The sequence below is a fragment of the Macaca nemestrina genome, chromosome 4, assembly GCF_043159975.1.
Source record: "Macaca nemestrina isolate mMacNem1 chromosome 4, mMacNem.hap1, whole genome shotgun sequence".
Lineage (NCBI taxonomy): Eukaryota > Metazoa > Chordata > Mammalia > Primates > Cercopithecidae > Macaca > Macaca nemestrina.
In genome coordinates this window covers 36,516,221-36,535,022 of record NC_092128.1, presented here as the reverse complement: position 1 = coordinate 36,535,022, position 18,802 = coordinate 36,516,221, and the positions used below count along the sequence as shown (strand labels likewise).

The window sequence follows — 18,802 nt, the reverse complement described above, 5'->3', positions numbered from 1 at the left end:
TAAGTAACTTGCCTTAAGATCACACAGTGATGAGGCTATAATTGGCATGCTGGCTGAAGACTCTAGGTACTACAATTAAGCTGTCCTACTATGGTATCACACTGTTCTTTAGTAAATTTTAATTATGTATTGACATTTCATTATTCATATGTATTACTACAAACACACTTAACACTCTCATTCTCTCAGATACAATAGTTAAGTCAAATGGCTATATATTTGGGTAAACAACACATGGTTTTCTATAACTAAGTGCAAGTTTGGGAAGTTATTAGCAGATGCTATCAAACATTCATAACTTTCATTTTAAGGTCAAGGGAAAAGCTAAACGAATGGGAACTTGTCTTTCTATAAATAAAGCATGCATATTTGTGTCCAGTGGACACATAGATATTGTGGAGGATAACTTTATATTCTTTGCAGTATTTTCAACTGTAACATTACTTTCCTGTTTTATTGTAGCTGTCTGATTCATTTTAATGTTTTACACATTTCAGGTTCAATCCTCATTCACTTTATTCAGTATTTTTTTCTGCCCTGTTCATCATAGTCTACATCGATCTAGAATCTCTGTGATCACTCGGGTTTTATCATCTTCCCTTCCACAGTTTTTCACATTTCAAAGAGGAGTTAAGCCCTTTCTATTCTTAAATATGTTCCATATTTGTTTAATAAATATCCATAAACACATATAATTCTCACAACCACTACCAACAAAGACAGTATCTTTCAGTTACTGTTTTCAAATCATCATTTTATACTTGCTCTTTCCCTGACTAGAGTCACCAATGGAAATTCCACCCAAATGACTTGGGACAACACTATCATGTATAGGTATATTAACACTCAAAGAAGAATAAAGTAAGCTATTTTTTTAATATTCTGTGAATTCTGGTATAAGGATATTTTGATCGTGTATAGGTATATTAACACTCAGGGAAGAATAAAGTTAGTTAATTTTTTTAACATTCTGTGAATTCTGGTATAAGGATATTTTGGAAACAGCTTCAAGCTACCAGTTAAAATAGATTCTGTGAACCGCTTATTTGTGGTATCTTTCCAAATGGATGTCAAAGTCATGGAAGAAGCAATTAATATCTAACAGTATACTACACTTTTTACATATGATTTATGCTATGTTTTGCCAGCTTAAACTGTTTTCAATTTTACAGTTTTTAAAATTTTCTAGTCTATGCTATTTGGTTAACAGCTGTTCCATTTCAGTGGGGCAAGTAATTAGCTCTACGGTATCTAATGCATTACTGTTGATGATTTTTTAAGTATCACTATTATTACAGCAAATTTCACTCATTCACTCACTTGAGTCTGACACAGTCTCAATAAATTTACTCATTTATTGAGTCTGACACATCAATAAACATGTGTTGAATAACTGATTTGATGAAACCAAGCATGCATTCAGTGCTTGGTCAAATAATGGTGAACAATAAGGTCCAGCCCACAAGGAGGTGATCTGAGCTGGTGAGACAAATAGGAAGGTGGATGTTATAATTTTATAGTAGAGAGTATTCAAGGTTATCTGGGAGCACAATTTGGGGTTCCCAAGTCAGTCTGTGATGGAAAAATGAAAAATATCAAGGGAATTTTCATATTGTCTCTTAATCTGAAATTAAATCAACCAATTATCAGACAATAATGTGTATCCACTATGTTCTGAAGCATGTGGACTAAGTAATGAAGAGTCAGGATCTCTGCCTTCAAGAGACAATAATATAACTATAGATATAAACAAAAACATGTGAAAAGTATCCAAAGAAGGTAGTAGATGGTAAAAGCCAAAAAACAGAAGAACAGAAAGATCTTATACTTGCTGGAAGAAATGTATACTGGTAGAATTATTAGGTAAAACTTGAAAAAGTTTAGTATTATCTTGTAAAGATAAATATTCACATTCTTACTAGCTCAGCAGTTCCACTCCTAGGTATCCACTCAAGAGAAACTATGCATATATATACCAGAAGACATGTACAAGAATGTTCACAGTACCACTATATGAAATAGCAAGAATCTGGAATGACTCAAATGTCCATTTTGATGAAACGGATAAAGTACAGTATGTTTGTAGCAAGGCATATTATACAGGAAAGATTATATAAACAAATAAATGTATAGATCAATGTGACATACATCATGGGGTAAGGGTTATGATTAATCCAGCTTTGTGCATTTGATGTATAATAGAAAAAAAAGTGAATAGGATTTTGTAGCAAGACAAGAGTGCACAGAATCTAACCTTTGCTGTATAACATACTGCCCTAAAACCTCGTGACTTAAAACAACAACCATTTATTATTTCTTATGAGACTATAGTTTATTAAGCAGTTCTATTGATCTGAGCTGCGTGGGCCATGACCAACTCATGGGTCTGTGGTCAGTTTCACGTTGGCTAGCTGGCTTTGTTCATTTCAGCTGGGCTCATTCATATGCCTGAAACCCAGGTCAGCACAACTAGGCTGATTTAGTTCTGCTTTACCAGTGGGCTAGCCCATGTGTGTCCTCATGGTGAAGGAAGCAAGCAAGAAAGGAAGTGAAAATGTACATGTGCTTTTTCAAGTGTATGCTTATGTCAAATCTGCTTCTGTCCCAGGGGCCAAAGCAAGCCACATGGCCAAACCCAAAGTTGGAGGGGACAAGAAAGATTTAGGGCACAAGGTATGAATTTAGGAAGCCTGTTTATTGGTTCTATTTATGTGATCAACCTACCACATGTACAAATAACTTTGTAATTCACTCATCTCCCCCTTTAATACAGCAAAGGGCAAGTCTGGCTGACTTAATCAAAAGTTTTACTAAGTAAGGTCCTAGACAGCCAGAAAAAAAGGGAGAAAGTCCATTCTTCTGGTGCCTGTGGGCTGTGGTAAAAAGTAAAGAGATGGAGTAGGGAACACAGGTGGTTGAGAGTGCCTTGGGCAGAAGGGCTTCTGCCCCACCTCCCATTCCAGATTCTCTTGTGCAGCTTGTAAGGTAACAAATGTGGAGTAATCTTGATGAGGCAGAGGGAGGGCTAGCATCTCTTTAGATTGTCTTGGTATAAAAAAGACTCAATAGTTCTCTCAAAATCAAGGGAGTAGGGACAAGATGGCTTGCAGTTAGCAGAGAGTCTGCTTCTGAGGAAATACCAGTTCTAGAGAAAAAACACTGCCTCTCTTGGCACATACGTATGAGAAAATGTGTAACCTGGTACCAGAGTGGTAGGATTTGGTAAAAGAGTGAAAGAAATAGATTTGAGCAAATAAAAGCATGTTCAGGGTACATGAACTGATCCACTTGGCAAAGTTGGGAGTCTGTGTTGGGTATAAAATCTAGATGAACCAAATTTTTGAAGAATCTGAATGCTAGCTTAAATGATTTGCATCTAATCCCACAGGCACTTGGGAAGCAATTGAATTTTTTTTTAAGTAGAGATATAATTGTATTCCTGAATTCCTAAATGGTTAGGAAAACAGGAACATCAGTAGAAAAATCCTTGAACAGGTTTTGTTAGTTAGGATAGAGACTGAATTAGGGTTGGCAGAAGGAATAAAAAGGGATTTAGTTGTGGGAAACGCTATAGAGAGAGATGGAGATTAACTAATGTCAGTGAGGAAGAAGTCATAAATTGAAGATAAAACTAAAGATCAATCGAAATGGCAGAAAAGATGAGGCTGCCAATTTCACAAAGGTGGAAGTAGGTGGTATTCAACTTTTCTTTGATTGACCTTTGGACTACTGTTATAGCCTTCTAATCTACTGTCAAAAACATGTTTTAAAATGTGTTTTAGAAGTATTAATATTGATATGTAAAATAACCAGAGACATTAAAAATACATTTGTATTTTTTAAAGTAACAAACCATTTTTTTAATCATGATAATAAGATGTGCTTTTTGTTTCTGATTTAATTACTAATGTACTAACCTTAAGGATATAAATGAATGCAGGATGAATAATTACAAATGTAATGTTTGTAAACTCTTTCCTCTGTTCATGTTATCGACATTGGTATTAATGTTAAAATTGTGGTGATGTTTCTTTTTATAATCTGAACACACATCTATTATGCTAAAGCAAGTTTATTGTATAATCTTCCCCAGTACTGTTTACTTATGATTTTCAGGTGCTTCAGATAGTCTACATAGGAGGCTGTGGCCATGATATTATACCCTATTAACAATGCCCCATTCAAGTAAGTGCTAGTGATGATTACATAGAGAGGAGTAGGAATATTCTTTAGGACTCTTATATCCATATGCTAACATCTATGGAAAGAATGCCAAAATTAAACACACTAACAGACAAGCTTGGACTACTTTTGAAGAGATTCCTTTTCGTCACTCCTGTATTTTTAGGCCTCGTCCTATCCTTTACTATGTTCCATAAACACTCATTTTCTCCTCTTTAGACCTCTGCTGATCTTCCCTAAGCTTTTTCCTTCCTTTTTTTCAGGGACTTTCAAGTAAGTCCAGCTTTGCTGCCATATGCTGTACTTTTGTTGCTATTGCCCTTCACTAATGCCACGTATCTTCCTGCTTTCTAGTTTATGTAACCTTCTGCTCCTAAGTTTTGTCCTGATTTTGGTCCACTGCCACGCTCTGACTCTGAAATATTTGCAAGTCTTGGTACTGTCAGCCCATGCTTTTACTTGCTTAGTCCATTCATCTCTGTATACAGTCCAGGACTCCTCCTGCCTGTCTAATCATTAAAACACTGGTTCCTTGTATATTTCTCCTCATTCTTCTTTGTCAGCTGTTGGGGAAAATATTTTCATGAATTATTTTTGAGCCGATCTAAATGGAAAAAAAGTGTACACCAAATAGAATTGACAGAATAAATACTGAAATAAATATAGCATGACTATTCAAATTCAAGGATCACTGTAGCAGAAAGAAAGCAAATGACTTTTATTGAGTCCACAAAGATAGTGTGAACAAAGCTCAAATCTAGGGTGTTATTTTTTGCCTTTAATTTTGATAAGTATTGGTTACATAATACATCATTCTTACAAATTAAAACAAATTAACCCTGGGGTATACTCCACCCATAAGAAGTGTTGCTAAAACTTCCTCCTACAGTTCAACCACAGGGATGGTCTAAGAATAACTGTTGACAGGCAACAAGCCTCCCTACAAAGAGTAATTAATTTCAATTTAAAGTTTTGGGAAAATAATATATTTCTTTATAATACAGTCTTTAGATTTATAGTCAAATTTAAATTTGTAAATAAGGGAGACTTCCTGTAATTCTTCTGGGGCAATAATGCTTTGAAACACACTCCAACAAATCCACCTTACAGTGGTGCTGATTAATTTGAAGTTATTATCCAAACAATCAGTCCAACACTTACAACTGTGAGCATAATTTCTGCATTCTGTTCTTTTCTAAAAAAAGTTCATCAATTCATCAAATATTTGTTTAGCTTCTACGAAGTATTAGGCAATGTTCTAAAAATTGGGTTTAAAAATAGCAAGTAAGACAAAGTTCCTACCCTATGGGAATCAAATTTAGTTGGGAAGCTACTCAATAGCAAATTACACCATGGCAGTAACATTCTAGTTGAGGATACAGTTAATAAACAATAAATATAACACAGATAATGATAAGAGCTTAAAAAAAAAAAGAAGCCAGTTAAAAGCAGAATTGGAAGCAGAGAGAGAAGGGTTCTTTGTTGGGTAAACAGGATGGGCTGCTGTAGAGACAGCATCTGATAAGAGACAGAAAAAAGAGAGGAGGTGAGTACCATGAGCATTCTAGAGTAGAGCTGGCAATGGCAAAGGTCTTTAGAACCCTAATCTCAATGACACTAGCCTCTCTCACTGATTATTTTCACAAAACATTTAATTAGGCTAATTATACAATCACATGAATGTCTTGGGTGTGATGGTAACTACAAAATAAAAATCATGTAGACAGTAAGTATTGAGTCAGCTGTTTAGGTTTATCAATCCCTCTTCAAATAAAGCAATTTAGCTAGGTGTGGTGGCTCACACTTGTAATCTCAGCACTCTGGAAGACTGAGGAAGGAGGATCACCTGAGTCTAGGAGTTCAAGAACAGCCTGGGCAATATAGGGAGACCCCATCTCTACAAAAAGTTTTTTAAAGAAGCTAGTCAGGTATGGTGGCACACACCTGTGGTCCCAGCTACTCAGCAGGCTGAGGTGGGAGGGTCACTTGAGCCCAGGAGATGGAGGCTGCAGTGAGCTCTGTTCACACCACTGTACTACAGCCTGGAAGACAGAATAAGACCCTGTCTAAAAATTATTTTTAAATTAAAATAAAAATCACATACAAAACTACAATTAAAAATAAAAATAACTGAGATGAAACTAAAACTAACTCACCTGGTATGTAAGTCTAATGAGATCAACAATGTATCATAAAACTTGACAAATTTTAATACCACAACTAGCAAGATTTGATAGACTGGTAGAGCTATATGGATCAAATCAACTTGTTTAATGATTTAAACAAGAAAATTAAAAGTTAAACTAGCAAATTGTAGTAAAACATACAATGAGCACCACCAGTTATTTAAAATATGCACTGAAAATATCTGTAATTTTAAAAGTGTTACACAACATTAGACTGAATTAAAGGAAAAGTGCTTTCTTATTCCTCTCACTTGCCGTGAAATAATCTCCAGGTGTTCTCTATTTTAAGACTCTGAGCTCATTTCTTAGATAAATCATTCAAGTCAGTTGCTCAGACATGGTTTAAAGCCCTTATGTAATATTTTCATTTTTCTCCCTTGGACATAGGGAGGAGACAAAATAAAGTTAGCAGAAAAATAAACACACAAAGAGCAACAAACTACCTTATCTACATCCATAATAGCTGTCAAATAAAAATGTAAATTAAAGTCTAACAATTAAGCAAAGGGCCCTAATAGGGATATAACTTTTATACTCTCAAGGAATTAATGATGATTTGTACATTTCTATTTTTCTCATCTGTCTTTAAGCATTTTCTTTTGAATAAAGTCAAATGATGTGGTTAAAACTTGAAGAATGTTATTATAAGGCTGAGCACAGTGGCTCACACCTGTATTTCCAGCACTGTGGGAGTCCAAGGCAGGAGGATCACTTGAGGGCAGTAGTTTGAGACCAGCCTAGGCAACATAGCGAAACCCTGTCTCTAATAACAATACAAAAAAATTAGCCAAGGGTGGTGGTGCACGCCTGTAGTCTCAGCTGGTTGGGAGACTGAGGTGGGAGGACTGCTTAAGCATGGGAGGTGGAGGTTGCAGTGAGCCAAGATGGTGCCACTGCATTCCAGCCTGGGCAACAGGGTGAGACCCTGTCTCAAAAAAAGAAAAAAAAGATGATGATGATGATGATGATGATGATGATGATGATGACAGTTCAAGGGACTCAAGTAGGATTTCGGTGAAATCAGGATAAGCCAGGCTGGGCCAAGTTCAACCTGGGAATGCAAATAGACCTACACATACATAGGTTCAGGTCAAGGTCAGATGTCCAAACATAGTTATTTTAGACAAGGACATAGAGGGAAGTCATTCTAAAAGGTACATTTAAAAATGAAATATCAATTTTCTTTGTGAAAGAACAGACTAGGCTTTGTTTAAAGCCTGGACCCTCTGAGCAAATACTACCTTGATGCAGCTAAGATTTTCCTCCCCTAAATTAGTTGGAGATCATAAACCTGGAATAATAAGCTAAATAATGGAACTTTACTAGAGCGCAGTCATTTCACTTTATGAGCAAATACAATGTCTGAATATTTAGCGTGTGAATGCAGTTTACATAGGCATGCTGCTCCAATTTCTGGATGCCCAGCTGGCCCTCTCTCTGGGAAATGGTGGGGCCACAATGCAGCCAGTGTGGGGCTTGTCTCGTTTTTCCTGCTGGAAGTTCAACTATTGTCTCTCCTTGCAACAAGAGATGAGCCCAATGCCTTTTCCATCTTTATGATGGAAATTAGAGAGTTTTGTTTGTGACAATGTCAAAATATTTTAATCCATCCGTTCATTCAACAAATGTGTAAATAGCCAAGCATGACTCTACACAAAAAGAAATATGAGATTCATCTGAGAGTGGTTTTGCTAAAATTTTCTTACCAATTAGAAACTATGATAAAAGTCTTCTATAGTTACATAGTTATGAAACTCTATTTTTACTATAAAAGTAATCAGTTGCATGCAGACTTCTCATAGATCATGGTAATAATGCTTCCACATATTTGTGAGAGCCAATTTTCTCTTTTTCAGTTATAGATTTAATTGTCATAACCATCATTTATTAGTTCCATTTTATTTTACCCTTTTGGTTGAGAAAATAACCTTTGAATTAGGAAAATAATCTTATTTAATAAAAACAGGAATAGTTATTTGAGTTTTAAGTTAATACTGTTACTTAGCCACTAGGCTATGCTAAAGTATAACCCATTTGTTCAAGAACACTTCTATCTTCATGTTACACACACACACACACACACACACACACAAACCAGGAAAATAAATTCAAAAGCTGGATGTGAATCATTTAACCATTCAAAACGTAGCTGGTAATTTGTTCAACAGATTTATCAAAGGGTTAGTTTCTATAATTAGTTTAGATGACATATTCCAAAAGAATAAATAAACTTGTTTTTGCTAAATATACGTCTTGTGGTAATGCTCAGTTTGGTTTTAAAAGGATGGAGTCATCGTTATGCTTAATTTTCATTTACATGTAGTTAGTCATACTCAAATAAACTATAATGTATAGTGGTAGACTGATTAGTTATCAGAAACATGAGCTTTAGATTGGATGCATTTTACCTTCTGGTTTAAAAAAACAGTCATTTTAAAATGCAACACTGAGAACTAAACACCATTTATTTCATTTATTTTAGGCATTTTTTTACATTAAAATTATGTTCTATTCCCAATAAACTGTGTTTAGAACCTTTAAGTTTCAATTTGTAAATAAGGCTTACTCTCATTTGTATTACTTTTCCCTTAATACCCTAGGGAGCACAATATTACATTTTCACCATCATTATTCACATTAATATCTATCTCTGATCATACACTGTGGGAGGCATTGAGAATTCAAATAGGTCTAAGAAACAGAGTACAGTTGAGAACACACAGACAAATATAAATAACATTGATAAAAATATTTTTTAAGGGCCATAGATAAGTGATAAATGAATAAAACAGAGAATACATGTTACAATAGTTCACGCAAGAAAGATATATTTGATGTCCACATTATTAAAACAGAGAATAGGTTTTTACTACTGAAGTCCCAAAAGATTTCAAAGTCTAAAGTGCTCTGAAGATAAAAATCCATTATCCTCCAATTTATTTTTTAATCCACCTAACAACTCTATCTGTAACAAGAGTTTGCTGTATTTTAAAGATAAATTAATATTTTTAAAACTTGACTTGTCTCTTTTAAAATTATCCATCTGTTAATTATTGATTATAGGAGAAATGATCAACAAAACACGATCCAGGCTCAAAGCAAAATGCTATTAACCTACTATTCCTGTTACATTATTGCTTTGGTGTATGACGGAATACTTGGAAGAAAAAGATTAACTTTCTCTTCTTAAATGTAACTAAGTGCAGTGAAATCCATTTATGAAGTACTTCAGAAAAAGATGAATATAGCTATGCTGTAGGTGAAATGTTCTCCAATATATGTTTACACATAGGTGTATTATTCAAAATGTGTAAAACTGTTACCACATGGGTACTGAGGAAACAGAACAGATGCTTACGTTAAAGCACCTCTAACTCCCTGTCCGTAGGGATCAATTATTATTATAGCAATGTTGAAAATGTTCAACTCTTCTAATATTAGTATTAAAATATTTTAATCAAATCACTATTTTAGAATATGACATTCTTAATTTTGCTACACAACATACTATGTTAGCATAACATCACAGATAATTTTCAGTTCTAACATTGCTTCAATGTGTATATCACAAACTGAAGAGATACCTAAATATCTAGAAATGCCTGTATCTCTTAGCAATGTTAGATAATAATTGATATGGTTGGGCTATGATGCATTTTTGGTCTGAGTCCTTCAGTGAGTTCCTGAGCTTTATGGATTAAATTAAGAGACTATGATATATCCTCTTTAGTCTTTTCCTTCACCTTTAGTCTTGGGCAGAAGTCATTGCAGGGCCATTCTAGGGGTATTGATTCAAAGAGATGTGAAAAAAACAAACCCTACCTCCAAATCAAGCCTTGTAAGGGGTCTGGATTGTCTCACCTATCTTGGAGTATGCTAAACCAAGGAACTGCCAGGTGAGAACAAGGGTTTCTTCCCACTGGAGCTAAAGGTTACAGGACCTGCCCTATGCATGTTCAATCTTTGTTCTTGGGACAAGCTGAAGGTCCAGGGGTATTCACCATGGCATGGTACTGTGGATGGGTAAATTAGGGCCATCTTGACATTATGATAGGTTCCTGTTTTTTTTTTTTTTTTTTTTTTATTGTGCCATTCATCAAAAGAAAAAGGGACTGAGTAAAAAAGAGTGGAGAAACAACTGCAGTTCCTGGAACATACTGTGTTCTTTTATGTGTAACTCTACTAGTCTCTAAGCACTTTAGAGCACTAGCACTCTCTCTAGTCTCAAAGCACTCTGACAGTTTCACTGAACTTGTCATCATCAGCTAAAAGTCCTTCCAGGACTCCCTGCCTTTGTACATGCTGTCATGTTGCTAGAATGACATTTCTCCCACTGTCTACCTGATAAATTTATCCTTTAAGTTTTATCTCAAAAGTCAGGTGTCCTGTGAGACTTTCATTCACTGTACCTGGCAAAAATCAGGCATTATTTTTCCCAGGTTCCCATTTCTGTCTTATAGCACTTATCACTCACTATCATAATTATTTACATACAAGTCTGAATCCCTGACTAGCCAGTTCCTATAGGCCTGCAATAATATCATATTAAAGTGTGTCCTAGTTGGAAGACAGTAAGTGCTCAATACATGCCTGCTGCATAAATTACTGGTGAGCAGGTAGATGGATGCATGAATTAAATATTAAATCCCAGACACTCTATGTGCATTATAAGCTAAGCCATAGTTAGACTTGACTTTACATTACTACATTAAAGATGCATAACGTTGGTTGTCCAAATCATGGTTCACCTTCTAAGAGCCCACCCTCTCATGTACTTTTTCCCTTTGGTGAGGTCTGACACTGCACATGCTGCCTACTAAACCAAAAAGCAATACAGTCCTTAGTTCCATCCCAACTGTAATGTATACCTTGGATTTCCCCCTGCCCAGAGCCTAACTTTGTTTCCCCTAATGGTCATCCAAAGTATCCTCCTCATTTTTTGAATCATCAGTTCGCTCCACCCTGATGTTAGGGATTGGGCCCCAATGCCAGCAGACTCTGCTTGTTACAAAGATACACTTTCTAAGACCTCTGTGTTTGTTGCCAAACTCAGGGTAAGCCACTTCAACAACTACTTTCCTCCATAGGAAAGAAAGAAATGGTACCTTTTCTTTCCTAATGGTTAATACCCCTATGCTGGGATTTGGCCATAGTAAGTCCAAAGTGTTACTCTCCACAGTAAGAAAAATGGTCGCCTTTCTTTCCTAATGGCTAATAACCCTATGCTGGGATTTGGCCATAGTAAGTCCAAAGTGTTATTCTGAGGAAGTCCTGGATTTATGGAAATTCATTTTATTCAAGAGTTCAGACCTGTTTCATCACCAGCTGCAACAGACAAAGAACCTTGGCAGAGATGAAGGCTGACTCTGACCCCTGGTGATCCCCAGGAGACAGTACCTGCACTTATTCCCCAGGCAAGAACAGTTTTCTCCAATATTGATTCAGTTCTCACTCACATGTTTGGATGAACACTCATATCCCTCTTGTCAAAATATATACAGCCTCATTGGGTTATATCTACACTATGTTTTAGTTTTTATATAGTCTATGGAGGTTTTATTTCTAGGGATCTCAATGCTAAACTTGTTTCAACTATTACTGTAATTTGAAGAATGTTTCTTAGAAGGTATCGTGCCCTGTATCAATATGACTGATGAGTAATACTAACACAATCAAGTTCCAATATTGTGGTAGCATGCATACAGTTATCTTAACTAAAGACCCATGTATTGAGCTATAAAGCCATCTTTGGGTCTAAAAACATTGAGTAAGATAACTTGTGTGTGTCACTTTTTGAGAAAACTCTGTGTAAAAGCCTGCTATACTGGTTCTCTCACTAAACTGACAAAAACAATACACTGAAATGAAATTCAATAATTCAGGAAAACAATCCTCAAATTTATACTCACCCACTATGCTTCATATGTGCTGGTTTATCCATTCGCACTGCCAGTTTGATTTTTAAGTCAGAATCCTGGCTATTTTTTGGAACTACCATTTGGTGTAATTCAGCTGATTTGGAGCTATTAGAAGTTGGATATAATATCACCTGTATGGAAAAAAGACCATATTTAAATGCATGATATAGAGTGTCTATGGGTTGGAACTAAAATATTTTCTATGTTTACCTGTTTGAAAAAACAGTGTCAACACCCAAATGTATCCAATAAACCATTTGACTCCCTACTACAATAGCTGATGGATTTTCAATACAGACTTAATTTATTTTTTGACAAATACATGTTTTCACATTATCACATAATGAGTTTTCTTCCTGTGTCACTTCATAATGAATTAATAGCACAACAAGCTACAGTTGAATTGACGTTGAAAAATACTCAAGAGACACCCATAATTTCAAGAAAATTCTAAACTCCTCAGGGCAAAGCAGTTCAGAAAGATATTCTTTGAAATTATGGATAACATCCTTAAAAACGAAAGCCAATTATTTCAAACAGCACAAATATGCCTCATGTTTTATTATCATTGTAAAATAGTATTAAAAGAAATCAACTCAATTAGAGATGGAAAACAGCACATTTTCTGCTCTAGATCAATACCAAAGAAGGACTTTTTCCCGACATGTTTTCAGAACTACAGATATTATAATGACTGAAACAAAGTGATTACTTTTAATAAAACCGCCAAATTAACAAGTGATTATTTCACAACCCTCACTTCACAGAGTCAACCCAAGAAAGAGAAGCCTACTCTTCAGATGTTAGGTACCATGCAGATAACACAAAGGTATTTTCCCCTTTTTAAAATCAGTTATGACATATTTAGGCACAGTTTACATCCAAGTCTTAATATTTTTAAATGGGAGCATTATAGGCTAAAAGACAAAACAAATATGTGAAGTGCCCTGCATTATATTTTAAGCCATAAGCCTGAAGCTTAGATATGAATGGAAGAATTATAAACATTCTCAGGTATGCTAAATTTTTTTTCACAAACAGAACAAATATGTTCATTAAAACTATATTGAAACATATCTTCTTGTGTATAAATCTTGCTGCAACACAAAGTGATTGTGAATCTGAAATTTGTTTGTAATATTGTTATAATTTTACTTTAATATAACAAAACAAAGTCCCGTCTCAAGTTGTTACAGATAGTCTTTATCAATTCAAGAAGGTTGCCTCTATTCTTAGATTCTAATAGTAAAATGTTTTGAAAGCATTCATGGCAATTGACTTTGTCATACCCTTCCCCTACCCTCAAATCTTCATTTATAGTATAAGTAGAAATCTTCACCGAGAAATCTTTAGGCAAGACTCTCCTTCTCTCTAGGAAAGACAACATAGTCATAAAAGCTTCTCAAACTATTCTCAATTTGCAAGTTGTTAAATGTATCTACTATTTTGAGACTTTTCTCAAGCCTTTCCTAAAAGCCATAGCTGTGTTGAATCCAGCATATCCATATACTTAAGTATATAAAGGACATCTAAGAACAAACTAAATGACATTTGCAATGTTTTCACAATTATGATCATACTCTAGAATTCATTTTGACTGCTAAAATATCCAATGTAATATTTTACAGATTCTTTCTTAAGTGACAGTAAAGAAAAATAAGATGATAGCTTTTGGCTCAAACCAGTAGACAAAGCAATACCATTATCAACTTAGAAGGTTATTCCAAAAAAGAATAAAAGACTAAGATAGAGCTCTATATCCACTGTAGCTATAGCTGCTATTTTCCTAACAAGTCTGGAAAGCTTTTTCTCTTTCTAACCACACCCATCCCCCATTCCAACTTAAAAAAATATTTTGGCATGAGCCACTTACAGACTTTATTGCTTTTTAATTCTTCCTTCTATGTTCATATAAAAATTGGCATTGTACCAAACTCTAAACTCTTATACAGGACGAGAATATTTAAATTAAAACTTTTGACAATTTCTCATTCCGTAAATGCCGATGATGGCTTGCTAAATTAGGTCCCAAGATAACTGATTTGGGCTGATCCACAAATTAAAGGCTATCCCAATATGGAATACCATTCTTTCTGCCACATTTTATTTTTTTGATGGGTATTTCTAACTGAAGACAGTGGAAGGATTTATTGCTCAGCTCTGTTCAATTAAACAAACACTGAGTTCTTATTATGTGAGGATACACAAAGATTAAAGAATATGAATGGCTCACATCTCTCAAGGAGCTTAGTTCCTCTTCAATAGGACTTAGTTTTGTCTTTTATTAACAGCACTCTTAGCTCTGATAACATCACTTCTTCCTATTGCTCTTCTTTTCCTAGAGTATGCAATGGTTTCCTGATTTAGTTAATTTCTGGGTATATTCACAATCATTCGCTTGGCTTCTCCCTATCATATGTATATCTAATTCCCTATGTTACATTCCCTCCATTGGAAAGACCTGGAAATGTTTCTTTTTCTGGACAGACTGACTGATAAAGGTGTGAACATTGGCACGTGTAACAAGGGGAGGTCCACAGATATGAAATCTTCTGTTTCTAAGAGAAGTGCATTGGTAAATGCTGAACTTAAACTTCAAAATGGTCTGTTAAATAGTTTCCAGGCTCCCAAATTGCACAACCAAAAAAGTGGTCATGTTTCTTTTCTTTTTTTTTTTTTTCATACTTTAAGTTCTAGGGTACATGTGCACAACGTGCAGGTTTGTTACATATGTATACCTGTGCCACGTTGGTGTGCTGCACCCACCAACTTGTCAGCACCTATCAACTCGTCATTTACATCAGGTATAACTCCCAGTGCCAACCCTCCCCCCTCCCCCTCCTCCCTTTCCATAATAGGCCCTGGTGTGTGATGTTCCCCCTCCGGAGTCCAAGTGATCTCATTGTTCAAGTCCCACCTATGAGTGAGAACATGCGGTGTTTGGTTTTCTGTTCCTGCGATAGTTTGCTGAAGGTGGTCATATTTCTTTTCCAATTTTGCCATGAATAAATAGATAAGGAAGAAGCTCCCAAGGTGTAGAGCCCAGAGGGCCATGGAGAATAAAGGACGAGGGAGTTATTTTCAGAATACACAATACAGCTCTGATCAAGAGATCTGGAACACTTCCTTGGCAGGGTGTCTTCATGGTGCCTGCCAGATAGGATTTCATTATTGTAATTGGACAATTACTGCCGTGCATTTCCTGCTTTTCCTTTTTCCACATGGCAAACTTACCTGTAGCTCTCCTGTTCCTGTTCCTTTACTGTATATTGGATTTGTGCTGAGGCAGAATGGGGAGGGAAGGTGTCGTAAGCAGTTACCATGAACTTTAGTTCATAGGTTGCCAGACTGCAAAGAACCACAGCTAACTGTGATGCAGATATTGGACTGGATATAAAAATGAAATAGGACTTTGGGCTGTTTCTCTTGAGTTGCGGTGAATGTGTTCTGTGTGTAGGAAGAAGGGCAACAAAACAACTTGGTGGCACAAGGGTGAACTATGGCACATCGTCTGACTATCTGCCATGATTCATGCTTTCACCAGTATAGAACTGTTGCTAGTAAACAGCTAGTTAGCCAAGAACCAGGTTTTCCAGATCCTCCTGCTTCTAAGTAGGGACATATAAAAGTTCCTATTAAAGGGGTGAGAAGTGACATGTGTCACCTTGGGAAAAGGTGATCAAGATACAGGTTTGATGTCTTTACCCCACTTTATTCCTCTGCCAGTCAAGTTCAGAGAACACGAATACCTTAGGAAATGAAAGAAATCAGAGCCTTAAATCACCATGTGGAAGAAAGTCATACTTCTGTCAGGAATACCTGCGGTAAACTCTTACAAACCTGATATTATTTTGAATTCTTGAAATATAACGACTTTCTTGTTACAGCATTTAGCAGTATCCTAACTAGTATATCAACAAGGTGTTTTGTTTCAAAATCTTTCAAAAGTAAATAAGTGACTAAAGAATTTGTTTTTTTTATTAGAAGCAGTTCCAATTCAATAGGACTCAGTTCATGTACAGAGACTGTGTCTGATGTTGACAGTCATAATAATTAAAATATTTAACAGATATAAAAGCTTACTAAGGATCCTTCTGTATCCTAAGTTCACATTTAAATTATAGCTCTGTACAAATAACTTTTAATACTATTTAGCAAACTATTTTGTTCTTTACCATTCATTTCTCTTAACCTTTCTGTATACATTTCTGCTTCTTGTTTATTTTTGTCACCAACACTTTAAATGTCGTGTCAGCATGACACAAAGATGACTTCTTATCTTAAACATAAAGCTAATGTATCTTCTTCATAATAAAATGTCAGCGTTACTTGTCATCTTTGCTAGGGTGTAATGGAAACCACAAAATGATTTTTTAGGATTTGTTTAAAATTCCATCAAATTTAATATACAGGAAGAAAAAAAACTAAGACTTAAAAAATGAAATATAAAATACACATTTACACACAGAAATGTTTAGTGATGAGGGGTTCAGAAGTAGCTTTTTCTTAAAATATATAAGCTGTCACTTTCTTTTCTGAGATACCTGATTGAGGCCAAACTACATACATTTGTGCATAATTAAGCTTTGTGACCTGTGAGATTAAGACTATTTAAATTGCTAAACTCTACTTCAACAAGCACCCGAAAAACTAAAACAAAAAACAAAACAGCACTGGGTGCTGGGGGAGACAAGCTAGAAAAACAGAGGGGCTAGATAGACAATTCACTACCTTCTCCCATAAATGTCTCTTAGCTTAGAGAAAGGAAAAAAGACCCTGGAACCACAATAATTGCACCATATCTTGTGGCAAAATAGTAGACACACAGATGATACAATTCGAGCTCAACGATGAGTGCATTCAGCAATTCTTGAAAAAATCAGGACAGCTTTCATAGAGTAATTACAGTTTCATTTGGAAGTCTAAAAAAACACGTAAGATTTATAAGGCTGACATGGGGAGGGGATGAAAAATAAAGATATGGGGGCTGTTGAAACCAAACACTGTAACAGTGGCAATCTAGAAAAAAGCACATGATTCTGATGCTGACATTCTTAACATTACTCTAGGTTCTCAAGCTCTTCCCCAAGGTTGGCTGTTGAGCTTTTTCTCTGTTCCCTGGACTTAGCCTCAGTCAGTTTCCATTGCTCGCCACCAAAAGAACTTCAATCAGTACAAACACTCATTATATTTTCTGCCATGTCAATTCTCTTTATGTTCTCAAAAGATAAGAACAGAGGGCAGGGTGCGGTGCCTCATGCCTGTAATCCCAGCACTTTGGGAGGCCGAGGCGGGTGGATCACAAGGTCAGGAGTTTGAGATCAGCCTGGCCAACACAGTGAAACCTCATCTCTACTGAAAATACAAAAAATTAGCTGGGTGTGGTGGCAGATGCCTGTAATCCCAGCTACTTGGGAGGCTGAGACAGGAGAATAGCTTGAACCCAGGAAGTGGAGGTTGCAGTGAGCCGAGATCGCGGCATTGCACTCCAGCCTGGGTGACACTGCAAGACTCCATCTCAAAAAAAAAAAAAAATAAAATAAAAATAAAAAATAAAAATAAAAATAAATAAATAAGAGAAGAGAACTCGAGAACCCTCTGGGCACCACCTTTCTAGAGTTAGGAAAAGGAACAGGACTCTATAACTGAGACCAGTCACCAAGGAGGTAGAAGAAAGCTGAGGTTTGTGATGTGCCAAATTTAAGGGGGAGAGTTTTTTAGGTAGTAGGAAGGGGGCATCAGGGTCACTTGGGGATCAAGAGGTCACACATTGTTGTGTCTGAAAGACTACTGCCTGGTTAAAAAAGAGAGAGGTGACTGGAGATCTGAGCAGGAAAAAGTTTAGTTGAAGCCAGATGGCAATGGTGTGAGGGACATAGTATGTTTGAGGAATAGAATAAGACTTCATTTAAGGTTTATGTCGGCAAGGTCAGGTAAGTTGGGCAAAATCGTTTTGACTAGAAGGTTACTGTGTGTAAAGGCAGGGAGGATGACAATACAGACAGGTAGGCTGAAGGAGATACAAGAAGGTTAAGTTTTTGGATAAAACCAGCAGTTATGGAAGATTAGGGATAGACTGTAAGAAATGTGTTTGCTAAGTGTGTGTTATCCTATATAGGTAACATCTAGTAAAACAAGGTTTATAAACCAGAGAATGAAAATCAAACTTTCATACTCTTGAGTAAAGAATATCACCCTCTCTCTAGCTACATACATCTTAGAGATGAGTCATGTGACTGAGTGATCAGGTTTCTCATATCCAACTAAGTGATGAACTAGCCTCAAACAGAGTAAGAAGAAACTAAAAACACAATTAGCAGAAAGCATGGATCAATTTTGATTAAAAATCATTTTTGCTTACAAACAGGTGTCCTTGAGACAAAGGATATTTTAGGCAAATGGCTGAGGGAACATCTTTCCAGATAAATGCAGCCTATCTCTGTGAGAAACCTTGACTTTTTGGGTTTAGTTGATGTTTCTTTTTCTCTTTCAATTGACAGAGATTTTATACTTTAG

General features: G+C 35.9%; 1 protein-coding gene across 10 annotated transcripts in view; it reads right to left on the bottom strand.

The window, feature by feature from the left end:
* Positions 1–18,802, bottom strand: part of LOC105475142 (calcium dependent secretion activator 2) — a 564,483-nt gene that overhangs the window by 237,010 nt on the left and 308,671 nt on the right. For all 10 annotated transcript variants that reach the window (XM_011730292.3, XM_071094565.1, XM_071094564.1 and 7 more), the window contains one exon: positions 12,278–12,417. In XM_011730292.3, coding sequence (XP_011728594.2) covers positions 12,278–12,417 — 140 coding nt within the window. The remainder of the gene's footprint in view (positions 1–12,277; positions 12,418–18,802) is intronic.